A 19,551-nucleotide genomic window follows, 5' to 3' on the forward strand; every position below is an offset into this window, starting at 1 on the left:
GGTATGAATCAACCACTGTCCCTCGGTTCACCCTCCTCTTCTTTCAGCTATGCATTCACCTACGACGTGTTTCTCAGCTTCAGAGGTCCTGATACTCGTTACGGTTTTACTGGTAATCTCTACAAAGCTTTGTGTGCCAAAGGAATTCATACCTTCATTGATGACGAGGAGCTTCGCGGAGGGGACGAAATTAGACCATCGCTTGTGGAGGCCATTAAAGAGTCCAGGATTGCCATCCCTGTCTTCTCTGCCAACTATGCTTCTTCTTCTTTTTGCTTAGACGAACTTGTCACCATCACTGATTGCATTAAGGCAAAGGGTCGATTGGTTTTGCCGGTTTTCTATAAAGTTGACCCTTCTCACGTGCGAAAGCAGATTGGAACTTATGGTGAAGCATTGGCTAAGCATGAATTCAAGAAAAACAAGGAAAAGTTAAAGGGTAACATGGAGAAGTTGAAGAAATGGAAGATGGCTCTTAATCAAACGGCTAATTTGTCCGGATGTCACTACAAACCCGGGTACCTTCTAATATTTTGTTTATGTAGTTTTCATTTGGGTAATTTTCACAATTTGAACTGTAGTAATTAAGGAAGTATAAATGAACATGGACATGACACAAACTTTTCTTGCTGTGTAGGGATGAATATGAACACGAGTTTATTGGGAAGATCGTCGAACAGGTATCCAGAACGATTAATCGTGTTCCTTTGCCTATTGCTGATTACCCAGTGGGACTGAAGGCCCTTGTGAAAAAAATGAATTCGCTGCTTGATGTGGGGTCTGATGATCGAGTCCACGTTGTAGGGATCCATGGAATTGGCGGAGTTGGTAAAACGACACTTGCTCTAGCTGTTTATAATTCAATTGCTGACAGTTTTGATGGTTTATGTTTTCTTGAAAACGTGAGAGAAAATTCAGACAAACATGGATTACAACATCTTCAAAGCATCCTTCTTTGTGAAACAGCTGGATTGAAGAAAATCAAGTTAACAAGTATCAAACAAGGAATGTCAATGATACAACGGAGGATGCGGCGAAATAAGGTTCTATTGATTTTGGATGATGTTGACAAGGAAGAACAATTACAAGCAATTGTGGGAAGACCTGAATGGTTTGGTCCTGGCAGCAGAGTTATCATCACAACTAGGGACCAACAGTTGTTAGCAAGTCATGATGTTAAAACAACATATGCGATGAATACGTTGAGTGAGGAAGATGCTCTTCGATTGCTTAGTTGGAAAGCATTTAAATCAGAAAATGTCGATACAAGGTATGTGGATATCTTGAATCGTGTAGTAACTTATGCTTCTGGACTTCCATTGGCTTTGGAAGTAATAGGTTCTAATTTGTGTGGAAAAAGTATAGAAGCATGGGATTCTGCTATAAATCAATATGAAAGAATTCCTAATCACAAAATCCTAGAGATACTTAAAATAAGCTTTGATCCCTTGGAGGAAGAAGAAAAGAGAGTTTTTCTTGATATTGCTTGTTGCTTCAAGGGATATGACTTGGCAGGGGTAAAAGATATCCTTCAAGCTCATTACGGTTATAACCTGACTCATCATATTCAAGTTTTGGTTGATAAATCTCTCATTAAGATTAGTAATAAATTTGGGTATGATGACATGACACTACATCTACATGACTTAATAGAAGATATGGGTAGGGAAATTGTTCGTCAAGAATCACCGATAAAGCCCGAAAAACGCAGTAGAGTATGGTTTCATGAAGATATTGTTCATATATTAAAGCACAGTAAGGTGAGCAACTCATATGTAGATTGTTTGGTTTTTATCTTGAACCTTAATTTATTCCCTTAGACTATTATTTGCTCACACATAATTGTTTTTATTTTTCGATTACATACACATATGAGATAAACTATTTATTCATGAAAAAAATAAATGTTCAATTTCAATTTCTAAAAGTATGATATTTATAGCTCTTCCAATCAGCGAATAAAATAATTTACTAATAACGTATATAGTAATCAAGTTAAGCATTAAGAATTTGCTAATAAAAAGATGCCTAGTAGTAATAGAAACAGTGACCATAGAGAACATTGTTTTGCCTAAGAAATTAACTAGGATCATCATCATCACTGTTTTTTGAGAATTTTGATTCCAAATCAAGATAAATATAGTTTAACACGTGTAAATAAGGATAAGCTTTCAATTTCAAAGTATAAATTTTAACTCGTTGTCTATCTTATATTATGTTTTCTTTGACTATATCTTAGAAATAATAATGTAAACAAAGGGTGGAAAAATAATTCATTATGCTAACTAATTTTAGTTATTTATATAAATTTAAGAAAATAAATTAAACTTAAATATTTTCATGAAAAATAATCAATAATATGTATTTAAAATTTAGCTAAATAGTAATCGAATTATGAAAGTTGATTGGTTGTAAATAAAATAATAAGATTAAAACGTTATTATTTTAAGCAAAACAATCATAAAATAACTCATGCACTTAATAATAAAATATTGTTTTAATAGTATTTTCAGAAAATTGAATCAATAACTAAGTGTGTTAAAGAAAGTGTACTTGCAAAGTGAGTTTCTGGTACTCTCTTGAAATGCTATGTTATGATTGCAGTTGACTTTTGTTTTTTTTAATGTTTTAAGGGTTCCAATAAAATTGAAATCATATTTCTAGAATTTCCCTTTTCTGGAAATGAAGAAGTAAAATGGGATGGAGATGCCTTCAAGAAGATGCAAAGTCTAAAAACTCTTATTATCAAGAATGGTTGTTTTTCTCAAGGCCCCAATCATCTTCCAAATAGTTTAAGGGTATTGGAATGGCATAAATATCCTTCAGAGGATTTACCATCTGATTTTCAGCCAGAGAAACTTGCTATATGCAAGTTACCCAATAGTTGCTTTTCATCACTAGGTTTGGCTGGCTTATTATTGAAAAAGGCAAGTGCGTTGAGTTAATTTCCTTATACCTTAATAAGTGCAATTTTAAACTATGCATTCGGTTCTTATTGTCTTATATTCTTTTAATGAATTAACCTTTAGTTTATTGATTTGCTTCTTGTTTCCTTTGATTTTGTTGCAGGAGTTTATGACTTTGACAAGTTTGAATTTTGACAAGTGTAATTATTTAAAACAGATACCTGATGTATCAAGTCTCCAAAATTTAGAAAAATTGTCGTTTGCCTGGTGTCTGAATTTATCAACAATTCACAATTCGGTTGAGTTACTGAATAATCTTAAATCCTTGAGTGCTCTTGCATGCTCTCATCTAAGGAGTTTTCCACCAATCATGCTGAACTCACTTGTAACACTCAATCTTTCATGGTGTACTAGCCTCAAGAGTTTTCCAGAAGTATTAGGAAACATGGAAAATATGAAAGAATTGATATTGTATGGAACTCCAATAAAAAGATTCCCACGTTCATTTCCAAATCTTACTGGGCTTCGAAGATTACAAATGCATACAAGTGAATGGACAAGCAACGATACTTGCATTCTTAATTGGAACATTGTCACGATGCCAGAACTGACAGATATTTCAATTGCAGGAACAAAACTGTGTCTATTGCCTAAAGAAGATGAGGAAGAAGAAAACACGAGCTTTTCAAACGTACAAAGTGTTCATCTCGAAAAATGTGAACTAAAAGATGAATTTTTTCTAGTAGTTTCCACCTGGTTTGCTAATGTGAAGGAATTAATCTTGCGAGAAAATCATTTCAGAATCATTCCTGAGTGCATCAAAGAATGTCGTTATTTAGAGGATCTTATACTTGACAAATGTGAAGAACTTCGAGAAATTAGAGGGATTCCACCAAACTTGTGTTTGTTCAGCGCAGTTGGATGCACATCCATGACTCACCGGTGTAGAAGAATGTTACTGAAGCAGGTTTTGTCCTGTTTTTATGCATTTAGCATGCTGTTTGATATATATTATTATATATGTATTCTACACTAAAATGCTGCTAAGCTTAGAAAATATTTATGGCTAACAGGAACTGCATGAGGCTGGAAACACGGATTTTTTTTTGCCAGGATCAGAGATTCCAGAATGGTTTGAGCACCAAAGCATGGGAACATCAATATCTTTCTGGTTTCGTAACAAGATCCCTCAATTAGTTTTCTGTCTTGTGGAACTTGACCCAGGGAGAAATAGGAGGCCTGAATTTGCTCTGATCGTCAATGGCATTAGACAACCTTTATACTTTCCTCAAATTTCATTTAGTAACCAAGTTCATACATATCTCTTTCATATGCCATGGATGTGTTTTAATCTTTTAGACAACGAATGGAATCACGCAGAAATAAGTCTTCTGGACCAAAGCGGAGTTTCAGTTAATATAAAATGCGGAATTCATGTATGCAAACAGGAATGTGTCATGGAGGGTGTTCAATTCACTGATCCTCATAGAAAGAGAAAATTAGATGATAATCTTGATATCTCAGAATCACAAGTTTGAGAGACAACTTGTGGAACTGAGCACATAATTTCTTCATATTTCTCATTTCTTCCTTCTTCAGCAATGCTGACATTGAATGGTGATATAAATGAAGATTCAAGGTTTTTGGCATCAATGGAGGGGAACACAAGACTGCCAAATATAACTTCTCTTGTGATGTGCCATCACTTAAAATTTAGTCATCCTATTGCTTATTGATATATGTTTTTCGGGCAAAGTTGGGTTTTAGACATTTAGTTTGAGCATTGACGCTGTTTGTATGTTTCTCTGAATATGTTCATTGTTCTGTATTTTATCGCACTCTTCTGCGTACCAAATTTTTTTAAAGGGAAAAGTAGTCTTCTGTCGTTATTAATTAATTATCATTGATATACAGTGCATCTTAATTAATTAACTGTCAAAGTTCAAGAGATTAAGAAACCCATCTATCAGAAGCTTAATTCATTAAAATTAATTTAATACAGCTGATGTTTTAATATGTTAAACGAATTTATTTTAATTTATATTATGCGTTCTGCTTTTATTTATTTACTTCCCAATATTCAAAAACCCAACACAGAAACACCGAATATGAATGAAGTTATATTATTTTGACCAAATATATTTATTTTAAGCGAAAGTGGGTTTGAAGGAGGGGAGATGGACAGAAGAAGAGGAGGATGAAATTTTGATCAAATATATGTATTTGATCAAAATATTACTGCATGAGGCTGGAAACACGGAGTTTTTTTTGCCAGGATCAGAGATTCCAGAATGGTTTGAGCATCAAAGCATGGGAACATCAATATCTTTCCGGTTTTGTAACAAGCTCCCTGAATTAGTTCTATGTCTTGTGGTGCTCGATCCCTCGTTAGAAAATGAGCCGTATAATTTCTACCTGATCATCAATGGCATTAAAGAAAATCTTGCAAGTATTATGATTGAAACAGATCATACATATCTTTTTCATCTGAGAAAGGGGCACCTGGATATCATAATGAAACACTTCCAGAAAATGAATGGAAACATGCAGAGGTTAAATGTCCTAACTGCAGTCCTTATAGAAGGAGGAATTCATGTATGCAAACAGGAATGTATCATGGAGGATTTTTATTTCACCGACTCTCAGAGAAAGAGAAAATTCGATGATGATCTTGATTGCTTAGAATCACAAAACCATCAGTTGTTGAAAAAGAATAGGTTCATGGACTTGGAAGTTTCTGAGACACAAATTGTGCGGGAGGAACAACCTACGAGTATTTTGTCAAATGTGAAGAAGTGGGCATTTGGTGTTTTATTTTTCCTGCTGCAGAGATGCTGCCATTAGATGATAAGATGAATGAGGATTGAAGGTCTTTGGTGTCAACGCAGATGAGTGGCACTGTCAAAGGTAAATTGTCTTGTTTCTTATTCAATCCAGCGGCAGCTGCAACAAAACCACTTTTTATTGGAGTTCTCTCTCTTTATGGTTCCTCCTCATTCACGTACGTTTCTTACTTCTATTTATTCTTTTTGGATTTTGAAAAGCCCGTTTATGGCCTATTTATTTTTTCCTTTTACATACATAGTCTATGGTGAATTTTTAAAGTTGAGGATAATGTTCTTAGGATAATTTTTAAATTCTTAAAATATGCTCATTACTTAAAGATATAATAAAAATTAGTTATTAATATGTTTTAGTTTTAGGAATGGTATATTTTAAAATTTTGAGCATAGATATCCAAATTTATTTGTCACTAAATCTTGTAGTTTCAGAATATAATTATGGAAACCAATTTAGTGATTTTTTATTGTTGTGAGTGAATTATCACAATGACATATTTTTATAATTATCATTGTTATTATTTATTATATGTTATTTTTTACAAATTATTTACTTAGAGAAATAAGTTTTAAAGTTATTCCTTGATCATATGAAAATTTATTATAATATATATTTTGTTTAATTATATAAATCTATTTGTAAAGTGTGAAAAAAGTAATTATTTTAATTTTTATTTTATATTATTTAATTATAAAACAAATGCATTGATATTTTTATTGTTGAAAATAAGTGAAAATGACCTTTTGCAATGCAAATATTTTTAAGAAAAGTTATGTTAAAACTTTGTAACCATTAGCATAAAGAAATAATGATAAAGTGTACTTAATTATACTTTGAGAAGAGAATGTTAGCCGTGAGATGGAATAGTCAATGTATAGAGGGGCTATCAACAGAGTAGAGTATCCGTTGAAATTAATTACAACATAGTATACATAAGAAATTTACCCATTAGATAGAGCTACTCCTAGAAGAGATCACCATTAGAAGGAGAAGACTATGAACAAATGGGGCTGTTATGGACTTCAATTTTCTCACGAACGACTTTTATATTATTATATTAACATTTGTTTTTATGATACTCTAAAAAATTATTATTATTTAATTTTTTATATGCGTATTTTATTATAGTATTTAAGATTAAATGATATTTTCGTATAATAGTATAAATTTGTGAACTTTTAATTATGAAAATTATAATATATTTTTTTTTAAAACAATGTGTTATAAGTTCTATAATTATGAATTATTCATGTATAATTTACTCTCTTGTTTATTTATTTATTATTTTCATATAATATAGTGGTGTTGCAAGCTAATGGGATGGAAACATCATTTCATTTTATTAGAATCTTTATTGTCAAGCCTATGTTGTTTTGATAACTTCACTTATTTTAAAAAAAAAAACTTAGTATTTCATGTATTGATTTCTAAATTAATTTATCAAGTTAAGTAGTGTTTGTAACTTAATCGGTGAGCCAACCCCAAATCCCTATTCCACCCAGTAACACGATCAACAGGGAATTAGTTATTTTAATTTCTTAGATCTGATTGCTTACAAACTAAGTATATGTGTTTTTCGGGTAATACTAACATAATGTTTGTAAATTGGATTGTTACTTGGCCACTGAATACAATATCATTTGATGAAGAGTCAGTCTATAAGGAAAAAGAAAAATTCAAACATGCACCAAATAGAACATTCTCACTGAACACACAATCTTATTAAAACCTTTAATATTTCATAGGAAGGAACCACTCCAATGAGTTGGACAAAAAAAATAATATAAAAGAAAATGAACACAGAGAAGATTCAAAAGTCACAAAATATATAGAATGTACTTGGGAATTAAAAAAGGCAATTTCTTCAAAGGTATGTTACAAGAAGATATAAAATATAGAATTGCCATTGGTTCCAAAACGCGTATATATACGAATCTTCGTGGAATTGCGCTCTGCTAGACCCAGTTTGATAGTCTTCAACTCTATGCATTTGACATTTGATTTTGAAGACCCAAAAATTGCATCGATCCACACCCAAACTAAGATTTTCTCGGTATGGATCAACCACTGCCCCTCTGTTCATCCTCCTCTTCCTTCAGCTATGCATTCACCTACGACGTGTTTCTCAGCTTCAGAGGCTGTGATACTCGTTATGGTTTTGCTGGTAATCTCTACAAAGCTTTGTGTGACAAAGGAATTCGTACATTCATTGATTATGAAGAGCTTCTCGGAGGGGACGAAATTAGACCATCGCTTGTGGAGGCCATTAAAGAGTCCAGGATTGCCATTCCTGTCCTCTCTGCCAACTATGCTTCTTCTTCTTTTTGCTTAGACGAACTTGTCACCATCACAGATTGCATTAAGGCAAAGGGTCGATTGGTTTTGCCGGTTTTCTATAACGTTGACCCTTCTCACGTGCGACATAAGATTGGCACTTATGGTGAAGCATTGGCAAAGCATGAAGCAAGATTCAAGAAAAACAAGGAAAAGTTGAAGGGTAACATGGAGAGGTTGCAGAAATGGAAGATGGCTCTTTATCAAACAGCTAACTTGTCCGGACGTCACTACAAACACGGGTACCTTCTAGTAGTTTGTTTATGTAGTTTTCATTTGGGTAATTTTCACTGTTTGAACTGTAGTAACAAACTATAAATTATTTCACAAACTTTTCTCCCTGTGTAGGGATGGATATGAACACGAGTTTATTGGGAAGATCGTTGAAGAGGTATCTAGAACGATTAATCGTGATCCTTTATCTATTGCTAATTACCCAGTGGGACTGCAGGCTCCTATGGAAAAAGTGAATTCACTGCTTGATGTGGGATCTGAGGATGGAGTCCACGTTGTAGGGATCCATGGAATTGGCGGAGTTGGTAAAACGACACTTGCTCTAGCTGTTTATAATTCAATTGCTGAAAGTTTTGATGGTTCATGTTTTCTTGAAAACGTGAGAGAAACTTCAAAGAAACATGGGTTACAGCATCTCCAAAGCATCCTCCTTAACAGAACAGTTGGAGGGGAGAAGAAAATTGAGTTAACAAGTGTCCAAGAAGGAAAGTCAATGATACGGCAAAGGCTAGGGCGAAAGAAGGTTCTGTTGATTTTGGATGATGTTGACGAGCAAGATCAATTACAAGCAATTGTGGGAAAACCTGAATGGTTTGGTCCTGGCAGCAGAGTTATCATCACAACTCGGGACCAACAGTTGTTAGCAAGTCATGATGTTAAAACAACATATGAGGTAAATACGTTGAGTGACGAAGATGCTCTTCGATTACTTAGTTATAAAGCTTTTAAATCGGAAAATGTTGATACAAGTTATGCTGATGTCTTGAATCGTGTAGTAACTTATGCTTCGGGTCTTCCGTTGGCTTTGGAAGTAATAGGTTCTAATTTGTGTGGAAAAAGTATAGAAGCATGGGATTCTGCTATAAGTCAATATGAGAGAATTCCTAGTAATAAAATCCTAGAGACACTCAAAATAAGCTTCGATGCGTTGGAGGAAGAAGAAAAGAATGTTTTTCTCGACATTGCTTGTTGCTTCAAAGGATATGACTTGGTAGAGGTCAAAAATATACTCCATGCTCATCATGGTTACTGTGTGGAACATCATATTCAAGTTTTGACTGACAGATCTCTCATAAAAGTGAGTAAATATAACGGTGGCAAAGTGACATTGCATGACTTGATAGAGGACATGGGTAAGGAAATTGTTCGACGTGAATCGTCAAAAGAGCCTGGAAAACGTAGTAGACTATGGTTCCATAAAGATGTGGTTCCAGTTTTAGAGCAAGATGAGGTGAGCAAGACAAATACACATGGTTTGCTTTTTCATCTTAAACTTTGATTTATTTCTTTCAACTACTGTTTTCTCACCCCCATAGTTGTTTTTAATTCTCTTTATAACTAGTAAATTTCTCTACTTAATCTTGCATGTATAACGCATACTAGAGGAACATCCCATGGATGAGCAAATAGAAAATTGTTGTTTTAAAATATTACATATTTCTTGATTGTTTAGCTTGAAGACTCTCTTTCTCTCGATTGGCTTGGTAAAAATAAGTTTAGAATTTTAATTTTCGAAGGGTGAATATTACTTCCGTTATCACAATTTACTTACACTTATTATATTACGTACTTACTATTTACGTAAATTTTGGTCTATTTGTATTTTATTAATTTAATTTATCTACGATGTTGGCAGGGATCCAATAAAACTGAAATCATATTTCTAGAATTTACTTTTTCCAAAGAAGAAGTAAAATGGGATGGAGATGCCTTGAAGAAGATGAAAAGTCTGAGAACTCTTATAGTAAAGAATGGTTGTTTTTCTCAATGCCCCAATCATCTTCCAAATAGTTTAAGAGTATTGGAATGGCAGGAATATCCTTCAGAGCATTTACCATCTGATTTTTGTCCCAACAAACTTGCTATATGCAACTTGGACAGGAGTTGCATTTCATCACTCGGGTTGAGTGGCTTATTATTGAAGAAGGTAGGTGCATTGAGTTAATTTCCTTATACTTGTGTTTTTACTTATTAGTTGGGTTCTTGACGTGTTATATTCAAATAATGAATTAAATTTTAGTTTATTGATTTGCTTGTTTTTCCCTTTGTTTTTGTTGCAGGAGTTTAAGACCTTGACAAGTTTGAATTTTGACTATTGTGAATATTTAACGGAGATACCTGATGTTTCTGGTCTCCAAAATTTAGAAAAATTGTCGTTTAAATATTGTTTTAATATATGTAGGATTCACGACTCCGTCGGGTTACTAAACAATCTTAAATTCTTGAGTGCTAATGGATGCGAGAGTCTTAGGTGTTTCCCCCCACTCAACTTAACCTCACTCCAAACACTCGATCTTACAAGTTGTCGTAGCCTTGAGAGCTTTCCCGAAATATCAGTAAAGATGGAAAATATAACAAAATTGCTGTTGCTTGGGTCTCTCATAAAAAGATTCCCACGTTCATTTATAAATCTTACTGGGCTTCGAAGATTAATATTGTATTCAAATCGGACCTACGATGTTGTTGCTCCCCTTCTCCGTTGGGACATTGTCACGATGCCAGAACTGTCTGACATTTCAATTAAGGGAATCGGAGGGTGCGTAGTGCATAACAAAGAAGATGAGGAGGAAGAAAAGGAGAGCTCTTCAAACGTACGAATACTTAATATGGAAAGATGCAAACTAACAGATGAATTTTTTCTCGTAGTTAACGCGTGGTTTCCTAAAGTGAGGTCATTATCCCTGCCAGGAAATGATTTCGTAATCATTCCAGAGTGCATCAAAGAATGTTACTTCTTAAAGAAGCTTAATCTTGACAATTGCAAACTTCTTCAGGAAATTGAAAGGATTCCACCGAACTTGAATATATTCAGTGCAACTGGATGCACATCCATGACTTCCTCGTGCAGAAGCAAGTTACTGAACCAGGTTTTGTCTTGCTTTCATCCATTAGACTTGATGTTTGATATTCTGCATTCCACTCTGACAAACTTGTGAATTGTTTATGACTAACAGGAACTGCATGTGGCCAGAAAGACTATTTTTCTAGATGACTATTACCCAACCATTATAACTAATTTTGGTTTACCAGGATCAGAGATTCCAAGATGGTTTGAGCACCAAAGCATGGGAACATCATTATCTTTCTGGTTTCGCAACAGGATCCCTCGATTAGTTTTCTGTCTTGTGGTACTTGGACCCGCAGTGAGAAATGAGAAGCTTCAATTTGTCAAGATAATCAATGGCATCAGAAAACCTGTCTTTTTACCTGGAACTGATAAGATTAAACAAGATCATATATATCTCTTTCATTACTGTCTCATCGAAATGATAAGTTATGAACATGAACTTTTAAACCAATGGAACCATGCAGAGATAAGTGTTCTTGACGATAGTGGAATCTCACGTAAGATACTAGGCGGAATTCATGTATGCAAACAGGAATATGACATGGAGGATATTCAATTCATTGATCCTCGTGGAAAGAGAAAATTAGATCATGATCTTGATACCTCAGAATCACAGCACCATCAGTTGCGGAAAAAGCATAGATTTGTGGACTCGCAAGTTTCTGAGACAAAAATTGTGCAGCAGCAACAAGAAACAGGTTTTTTGTCACATGTGAAGAATTGGGCACGCAGTGTTTTCTCATTTCTTCCTACTCCAGCAATGCAATCATTGGATGATCATGTGAGTGAGAATTCATGGTCTTTGGCATCAAACGCAGATAATGGGCAGCACTAATGTTTAGTTGCCCTGTTTCTTACTTGATGATATTTTTATTTTTTGGCCACTTTTGTCTGATTTGGTTTGGAAGAAGATTGAGCAGTTGAAGCTGTTTATATGTTTTTCTGAATCAATGTTATCAAGAAGTTTTAGACTTGAACAAGGCTTTTTTTTTTTTTTTTTAATTGTGTGTATCTCTACTGTACATACAGTACTTAATTTAATTTTTTTAAGAATATTTTTATTTAATGTAATTCTTGACATGGGTAATATACACCCTATATGTGGCAAAAATTATCCTAGTTAAATAAATTATTTTATTTGTATATTTTTTTATAAATATTCTTTAAAAATTAAAAAATAGGTACTTTATAACGAATCTTAGAATGAAAACAACAATTAAAATTTAACCTATTGTTCAACTTTTGTATATAATTTTTAATATTAACTTTTGAACAAAAACAATTTTAAGAGTTCTTAAATAAAAGTTAATTTTCTTTTCTATGACTTTAAGTAATCTTCTATATCAAATATTTATTTTTAAATTTAATTTAATTTAAATTTTGAATTTTTTATAATTTATTTTTAATTAAAAAAGTATAACTTTATTTTTTTAATAGAATATAAACATTTTTTATTAATAATTATTAATATTTACTTCTAAATTGTTTTAAAATATTAAATTTTAAGATGGTAAACTCATTTTTTATTTAAAATATTAAATATTGCATGGAAAATTCAATGAATTAAAAAATATTTTCATGTTTCAATTATGATAAATATTATTTTCAGAAGTCTGGGCGATATTGGGGCAGGCAGAGGATAAGAATTGGAAAAGAAGGATGCATGGAATGGTTCTATTGGCTTTAAAGCTGTTCCCATTTTCTTGTAGCAAATTTCAGAAAAAGGCACTGAAAATTCTTGGAAAGTTCAGTTCCTACTTCACAGTTGTTAATAACAACGTCCCTTCTCAACATACACATCACAATTAAAATAATCACACTGTGGATGTATTATATGTTCTCAGTGCCAGTAAAATTAGCAACTTATTGTCATTTTCCTCTCTCACCTAAGGTAAAGAAAATAAAATAAGGACTAAACACAGGACATGATGTTCCATTTATCCAAGCGAATAACTTGGATAGACAATATTACAGATTGCATTTTCTTTTACACAGAATTTTCCACGTTACAAATGTTGATGTATAAAATCTAGAATATTATTAATTTGAGTGTTTTTTTTAAATAAAAAAATTTGAACAGTATTTTCAAGAATTAATTTCCGAAAAGAAAAACAGATGAGAAATAGGAAGTTAGTTCCCTCTTGGTCTTTGGTACGATGTAAAGGCCTCCATTATTGTTTGAAATTTCAGACGACCCAACCCTCTTACCATATTCCAAACTCTCTCTAACCTTTCTTCTCAATTACCATGGATCGGCCTTCATCCTTCTCTTCGTTCAGCTATTATGCATTCACCTATGATGTGTTTCTCAGCTTCAGAGGTTTTATGGTTTTACCGGTAATATTTACAAAGCTCTCTGTGACAAAGGAATTCATACTTTCATTGATGATGAAGAGCTACGCGGAGAGGATAAAATATGACTGAATCTGAGATAAGTATATTTTAAAACCAAATAATAAAATAATAAACATTTTCAAACAAATAATATAATACATTTGCTAAAAATTTTAACAAATTTTTAATTGTATTTTTACTATTTCAAAATGTGATAACTTATTAGAATTAATTTAATCTATAGCTCAATTACAATGGATAACTCCCTTGTTTTCTTGAAGTATTATCTCTAACTCTAAAAATTTATCCAAAAGTTATATATGTTAAGAGAAAAAATAATATATTGGATTACAAAGATTTTTTTGAAACTTTAAAAAGATAAATTAAAAAAATAAAATTTGTTCAGATAAAAAAAATGCAACAAAGAGTGAGATAAAATTGTGATAGACAAGAGGCCAAGGCGAGAATGTGTATACTGAGGGAGAGTGGTTATGTGTTTTTATCTCCCTCCCTTCCAAGAAAATCCATCTTCAAATTTTAACTTACTAAGCTTACCCTTATTTCCCAACCAATACACTCATTCCTAAAATTACATCAACATCCATTATTTGAAGAAAAATGGAATTTGTTAGCCTATCTCAAAGAATCACTTCAGAAAGTAGTATATATTTTTTATCTTAAATAAAACTGGATGTTTCATATTGATCACAAATATAATATTTTGTATATAGCTTTGTGCATTAATTAATAAATTAAACTAATAAACATTAACCATTTCCACTGTCAAGTTTTAATTTGATCGAATTGTCCTGCAAAAAACAAGGAACTCTCACAACTGTCATGTGATCTGAGAGGGGAACAAAATATTTTAATGCAATTGTATAATCAAATTATACAGTATCGACATATAATTACATTATTTTATTTTTAATTTGCAACTCCAAGAAATTTAAAAGATCTAGACGTGTGAAGCTTCGTCGAAATTTGTTTGCTAGAGTTTGGTAGTCTTAAACTAAGTTTTCCTTAGCGTTTGATTGTGAAGACACAACACTCCATCCATTCTCACAGCACTAAGCTTTCTTCTCAGTTCTAATGGCTGTGTCACCATCCCATTACTCACCCTCCTCTTCCTTCAGCTGTGCATATACCTACGATGTTTTTCTCAGCTTCAGAGGGGAAGATACTCGCTACGGTTTTACTGGTAATCTTTACAAAGCTCTCCGTGACAAAGGCATTCATACCTTCATTGATGATGAGAAGCTTCGAGGAGGGGACGAAATAACACCGTCACTTGTGAAGGCCATTGAAGGGTCTCGGATTGCAATCCCCATTTTCTCTATTGGCTATGCTGCTTCTTCTTTTTGCTTAGATGAACTTGCCACCATCATGAATAGGAAAGATATGTTGGTTTTGCCAGTTTTTTATAACGTTGACCCTTGTGATGTGAGACATCAAAGAGGCAATTATGGAAAAGCATTGGCAAATCATGGAAAGAAGTTGAAGGCTAACAACGAGAAGTTGGAGAAATGGAAGATGGCTCTTCATCAAGTAGCTAACTTGTCTGGTTACCACTTCAAACACGGGTACCCCTTCTCATCAATCTTTTATCTTTTTTATTATTACTGTGATTAAATGATAAAAATATTGAGAGAAAGGAACTCATTTTCTTGAACAACACATGCATTATTGAGATATGGAACTGAGGATTTTAGTGACTTCACATGTACTTGATCTCTAATCTAACAGGGATGGATATGAGTATGAGTTTATTGGGAGGATTGTTGAATTGGTCTCTAGCAAGATTAATCGTACTCTCTTACATGTTGCAAATTACCCAGTTGGACTAGAGTCACGAATACTAGAAGTAAAGAACCTTTTGGATGTTCAATCTGATGAAGGTGCCGACATGGTAGGGATACATGGACCTGGTGGAATGGGTAAAACAACACTTGCTTTAGCAGTTTATAACTTGATTGCTCACCAGTTTGACAGTTCATGTTTTCTTCAAGATGCTAGAGAAAATTCAAAAACCTATGGGTTACAATATCTCCAAAATATGGTTCTTTTGAAAACACTTGGAGAAAAGGATATTAAGTTAGCAAGTGTTAATGAAGGAATTTCAATAATAAAGAACAGGCTCAAGCAAAAGAAGGTTCTCTTGATTCTAGACGACGTTTGCAATCAGGAGCAGTTGCAGGCAATTGCTGGAGCACCAAATTGGTTTGGTCTGGGCAGTAGAGTCATCATCACAACTCGAGACCAACAATTGCTAGCACATCACAATGTTAAAAGAACATATGAGGTGAGCGAGTTGAATAGAAAAGATGCCCTTCAATTGCTCAGTTGGAATGCTTTTAAATCAGAAAAAAATGATCCAAGTTATGTCAATGTCTTGGATCGTTTAATAACTTATGCTTCGGGGCTTCCATTGGCTTTGGAAGTAATAGGTTCCAACTTGTATGGAAAAAACATAGAAGCATGGGAATCAGCTATAAATCAATATGAAAGGATTCCTAACAAAAAAATCCTAGGTATACTTAAAGTAAGCTTTGATGCCTTGGAGGAAGAAGAAAAGTGTGTTTTTCTTGATATTGCTTGTTGCTTCAAAGGATATGACTTGGCAGAAGTCGAAGATATACTTCATGCTCATTATGGTGACAACATGAAACATCATATTCAAGTTTTGATTGACAAATCTCTCATAAAAATTAAAGGATTTTGCTATAAAACAGTTACACTACATGGCTTGATACGGGAGATGGGTAAGGAAATTGTTCGACAAGAATCACCAAAAGAGCCTGGAAAACGTAGTAGATTGTGGTTCCATGAAGATGTAGTTCAAGTTTTAGAGCAAAACGAGGTGAGTAAACAGATAGATGGTTAGAAAATTTATTCCTTTCGACTATTATTTGCTCACATCATAATTGTTGTTTAATTATCTTTATAACAGGTAAATTTCTCAACTAATGTGTGCTAATTAAAGTCTGACACATACACATCTAGGGGAATGTTTTGGTACATAGAAGAAAAAAAAGGTCTTTAAAATGATTGCGAATTTCTTGATATTTTAAATTTATCACATAATTTTGATAAATTATAAGACATAAAAGAAATAAAGAATGATATTAAGAAACTAAAACAGGAATATTAGTTTATTATTATATTATTGTAGTATATTATATAGTTTCTTTTAACGTATGTTTATGACACATAATAAGAATTTAACAAATAATAACTTTTTTATTGAAAATTGTGGCATTTAATTTTATCATTGTATTAAATTTTGCGATATCCTAATATTTTTAATAAAAAATTACTCTACATACATTCTTATTATATGTCCCTAAACCAACATTAGGAAAACCATATATAATATATTATAATATTAGATTTTACATATCAATAGTATAGTAAAACATATATAAGCAATGTGATAGGTAATTAATTAAAAAAAAACAATCAATTGAATAATATACACATATAATTCGGGTTGATTCTTGTTTTATTGTTTATTTATTGTGTTTCCAGGGATCCAATCAAATTGAAATCATAATTCTACAATTTCCCTTTTCTGGAAAAAGAGAAGATGAAGAAGTAAAATGGGATGGAGATGCATTCAAGAAGATGAAAAGTCTCAAAACTCTTATTATAAAAAATGGTTGTTTTTCCAAAGGCCCCAATCATCTTCCAAATAATTTAAGAGTATTGGAATGGAATAAATATCCTTCAGAAGATTTTCCTTCTAATTTTTGTCCAAAGAAACTTGCTATATGCAACTTACCTAGCAGTCGCATTTCGTCATGTTTCTTATTGAGAAAGGCAAGTGCATTGAATTAATTTCCTTATACATGTAGAAGTTCAATTTAAATTTATTCATTTGGTTCTTGATCTGCTATATTATTTTAATGAATTAACGTTCTGTTCATTGATTTTCTTGCAGGAGTTCACAACTTTGACAAGTTTAAATTTTGATTGGTGTCAATATTTAAAAGAGATACCTAATGTTTCTAGTCTCCAAAATTTAGAAAATTTGTCATTTGCTTGGTGTAAGAATTTATGTAAGATTCACGATTCCATTGGGTCACTGAATAATCTAAAATTCTTGAGTTCTAATGGATGCTACAACCTTAAGAGTTTCCCTCCAATCATGTTAACCTCACTTGAATCGCTCAGTCTTTCAAATTGTGCTAGTCTTGAGAGTTTTCCAGAAGTATTAGGAGAGATGGGAAATTTGACAGAATTGGTGTTGATTGATTCTAAAATAAAAAAACTCCCACCTTCATTTCAAAATCTTACTGGGCTTGCAAGATTAAGAATGGGGTGTTCAGATATTTACAGGACCTGGGATGGAACTTTCATGCTCAATTGGAACAACGTCACGATGCCAGGACTGACTGAGATTTCAATTGAAGGAATGGAAGTGGAAGTATTTCGTAAAGAGAATGAGGGAGAAGAAAAAGCAAGCTCTTCAAACATGCAAAGTATTCATCTCCAAAGATGCAAACTAACAGATGAATTTTTTCTAGTAGTTCCCAGGTGGCTTGCTAATGTGAAGGAATTAGTCCTAAAGCAAAATGATTTCATAATCATTCCAGAGAGTATCAAAGAATGTCACTTTTTAAAAAAAATTGACTTGAGCTATTGCAAGCGTCTTCAAGAAATCAAAGGGATTCCACCAAACCTGGAATGTTTCAATGCAACAAGATGCACATCCATGACACCCTCATGCAGAAGCATGTTACTGAACCAGGTTTAGTCCTGTTTTAATGCATTTGATGTGATGTTTGATGTCCTTCATTCATGCTACTAATTTTGTGAATTATTTATGACTAACAGGAACTACATGAGGCCAGAAACACTGATTTTTGTTTGCCAGCAACAGAGATTCCAGAATGGTTTGAGCGTCAAAGCATGGGAACATCAATATATTTCTGGTTTCGTAAAAAGGTTCCTGAATTAGTTCTATGTCTTGCTGTCATGTATCCCACATTAAAAGATGAGCCGTATCAATTCATCCTGATTATCAATGGTGCTCAAAAACATCTTAAAGGTTTTAATATAAAAACAAAACATACATATCTTTTTCATGTGAAAGAGGAGACACTTGGATTTCTTAATCAAGCACTTTTAGAAAACAAATGGAACTATGCAGAGGTTAGATGTGTTTTGGGGCATTTTAAAGACCAAATCCCTGTCCATATACTAGGTGGAATTCATTTACTGAAACAGGAATGTAGCATGGAGGATATTCAGTTCAGCAATTCCTGTATAAAGAGAAAGTTAGATGATGATCTTGATACCTCAGAATCACAGCACCATCAGCTGCGGAAAAAGCATAGATTTGTGGACTCGCAAGTTTCTGATACACAAATTGTGCAGCAGCAACAAGGAACAGGTTTTTTGTCACATGTGAAGAATTGGGCACGTAGTGTTTCCTCATTTCTTCCTACTCCAGAAATGCAATCATTGGATGATCATGTGAATGAAAATTCATGGTCTTTGCCATCAAATGCAGATGATGGGCAGCACTAATGATTAGTTGCCCTGTTTCTTAATGATATTTTTATTTTTTGGCCAATTTTATCTGTAGTTGAAGCTATTTATATGTTTCGCTGAATCAATGTTATAAGAAGATTTAGATCTATACCTTAAACAAGGCTCTTCGGCTTTTTTTTTTTTTTTTTTTTTTTTGAATTTTGAGTATCTCTACTGTACATACAATACATAATTTAATTTTTTTAAGAATATTTTTATTAATGTCATTCTTGACATGGGTAATATACACCCTATATGTGGCAAAAACTATCCTAGTTAAATAAATTATTTTATTTAAATATTTTTTATAAATATTTTTAAAAAATTAAAAAAGACAATATACAATACATATGGGTACTTTAAAACGTATCTTTGAATGAAAACAACAATTAAAATTTAATCTATCAATCCACTTTAATATATTATTTTTGAATATTAACTTTTAAACAAAAACAATTTTAAGAGCTTTTTTAAATGAAAGTATTTCTATAATAAGTTAAGTAAATTTTTATTTTAAAT

At 32.7% G+C, this 19,551-nt stretch overlaps 1 protein-coding gene and 1 pseudogene across 1 annotated transcript; both read left to right on the forward strand.

Annotated features, from left to right (window-relative positions):
- Positions 1-11,998, forward strand: LOC113866726 (annotated as a pseudogene).
- A 2,591-nt stretch (positions 11,999-14,589) lies between these two features.
- Positions 14,590-19,029, forward strand: LOC113866727 (TMV resistance protein N-like). Its single transcript, XM_027501531.1, has 5 exons — positions 14,590-15,080; positions 15,244-16,357; positions 17,026-17,316; positions 17,438-18,247; positions 18,334-19,029. Exons 1-5 carry the CDS (start codon positions 14,590-14,592, stop codon positions 19,027-19,029), a joined length of 3,402 nt encoding a protein of 1,133 aa, XP_027357332.1.
- Positions 19,030-19,551: the final 522 nt, after the last annotated feature.

The sequence above is a fragment of the Abrus precatorius genome, unplaced genomic scaffold, assembly GCF_003935025.1.
Source record: "Abrus precatorius isolate BTA unplaced genomic scaffold, Abrus_2018 Scaffold5, whole genome shotgun sequence".
Classification (NCBI taxonomy): Eukaryota; Viridiplantae; Streptophyta; class Magnoliopsida; order Fabales; family Fabaceae; genus Abrus; species Abrus precatorius.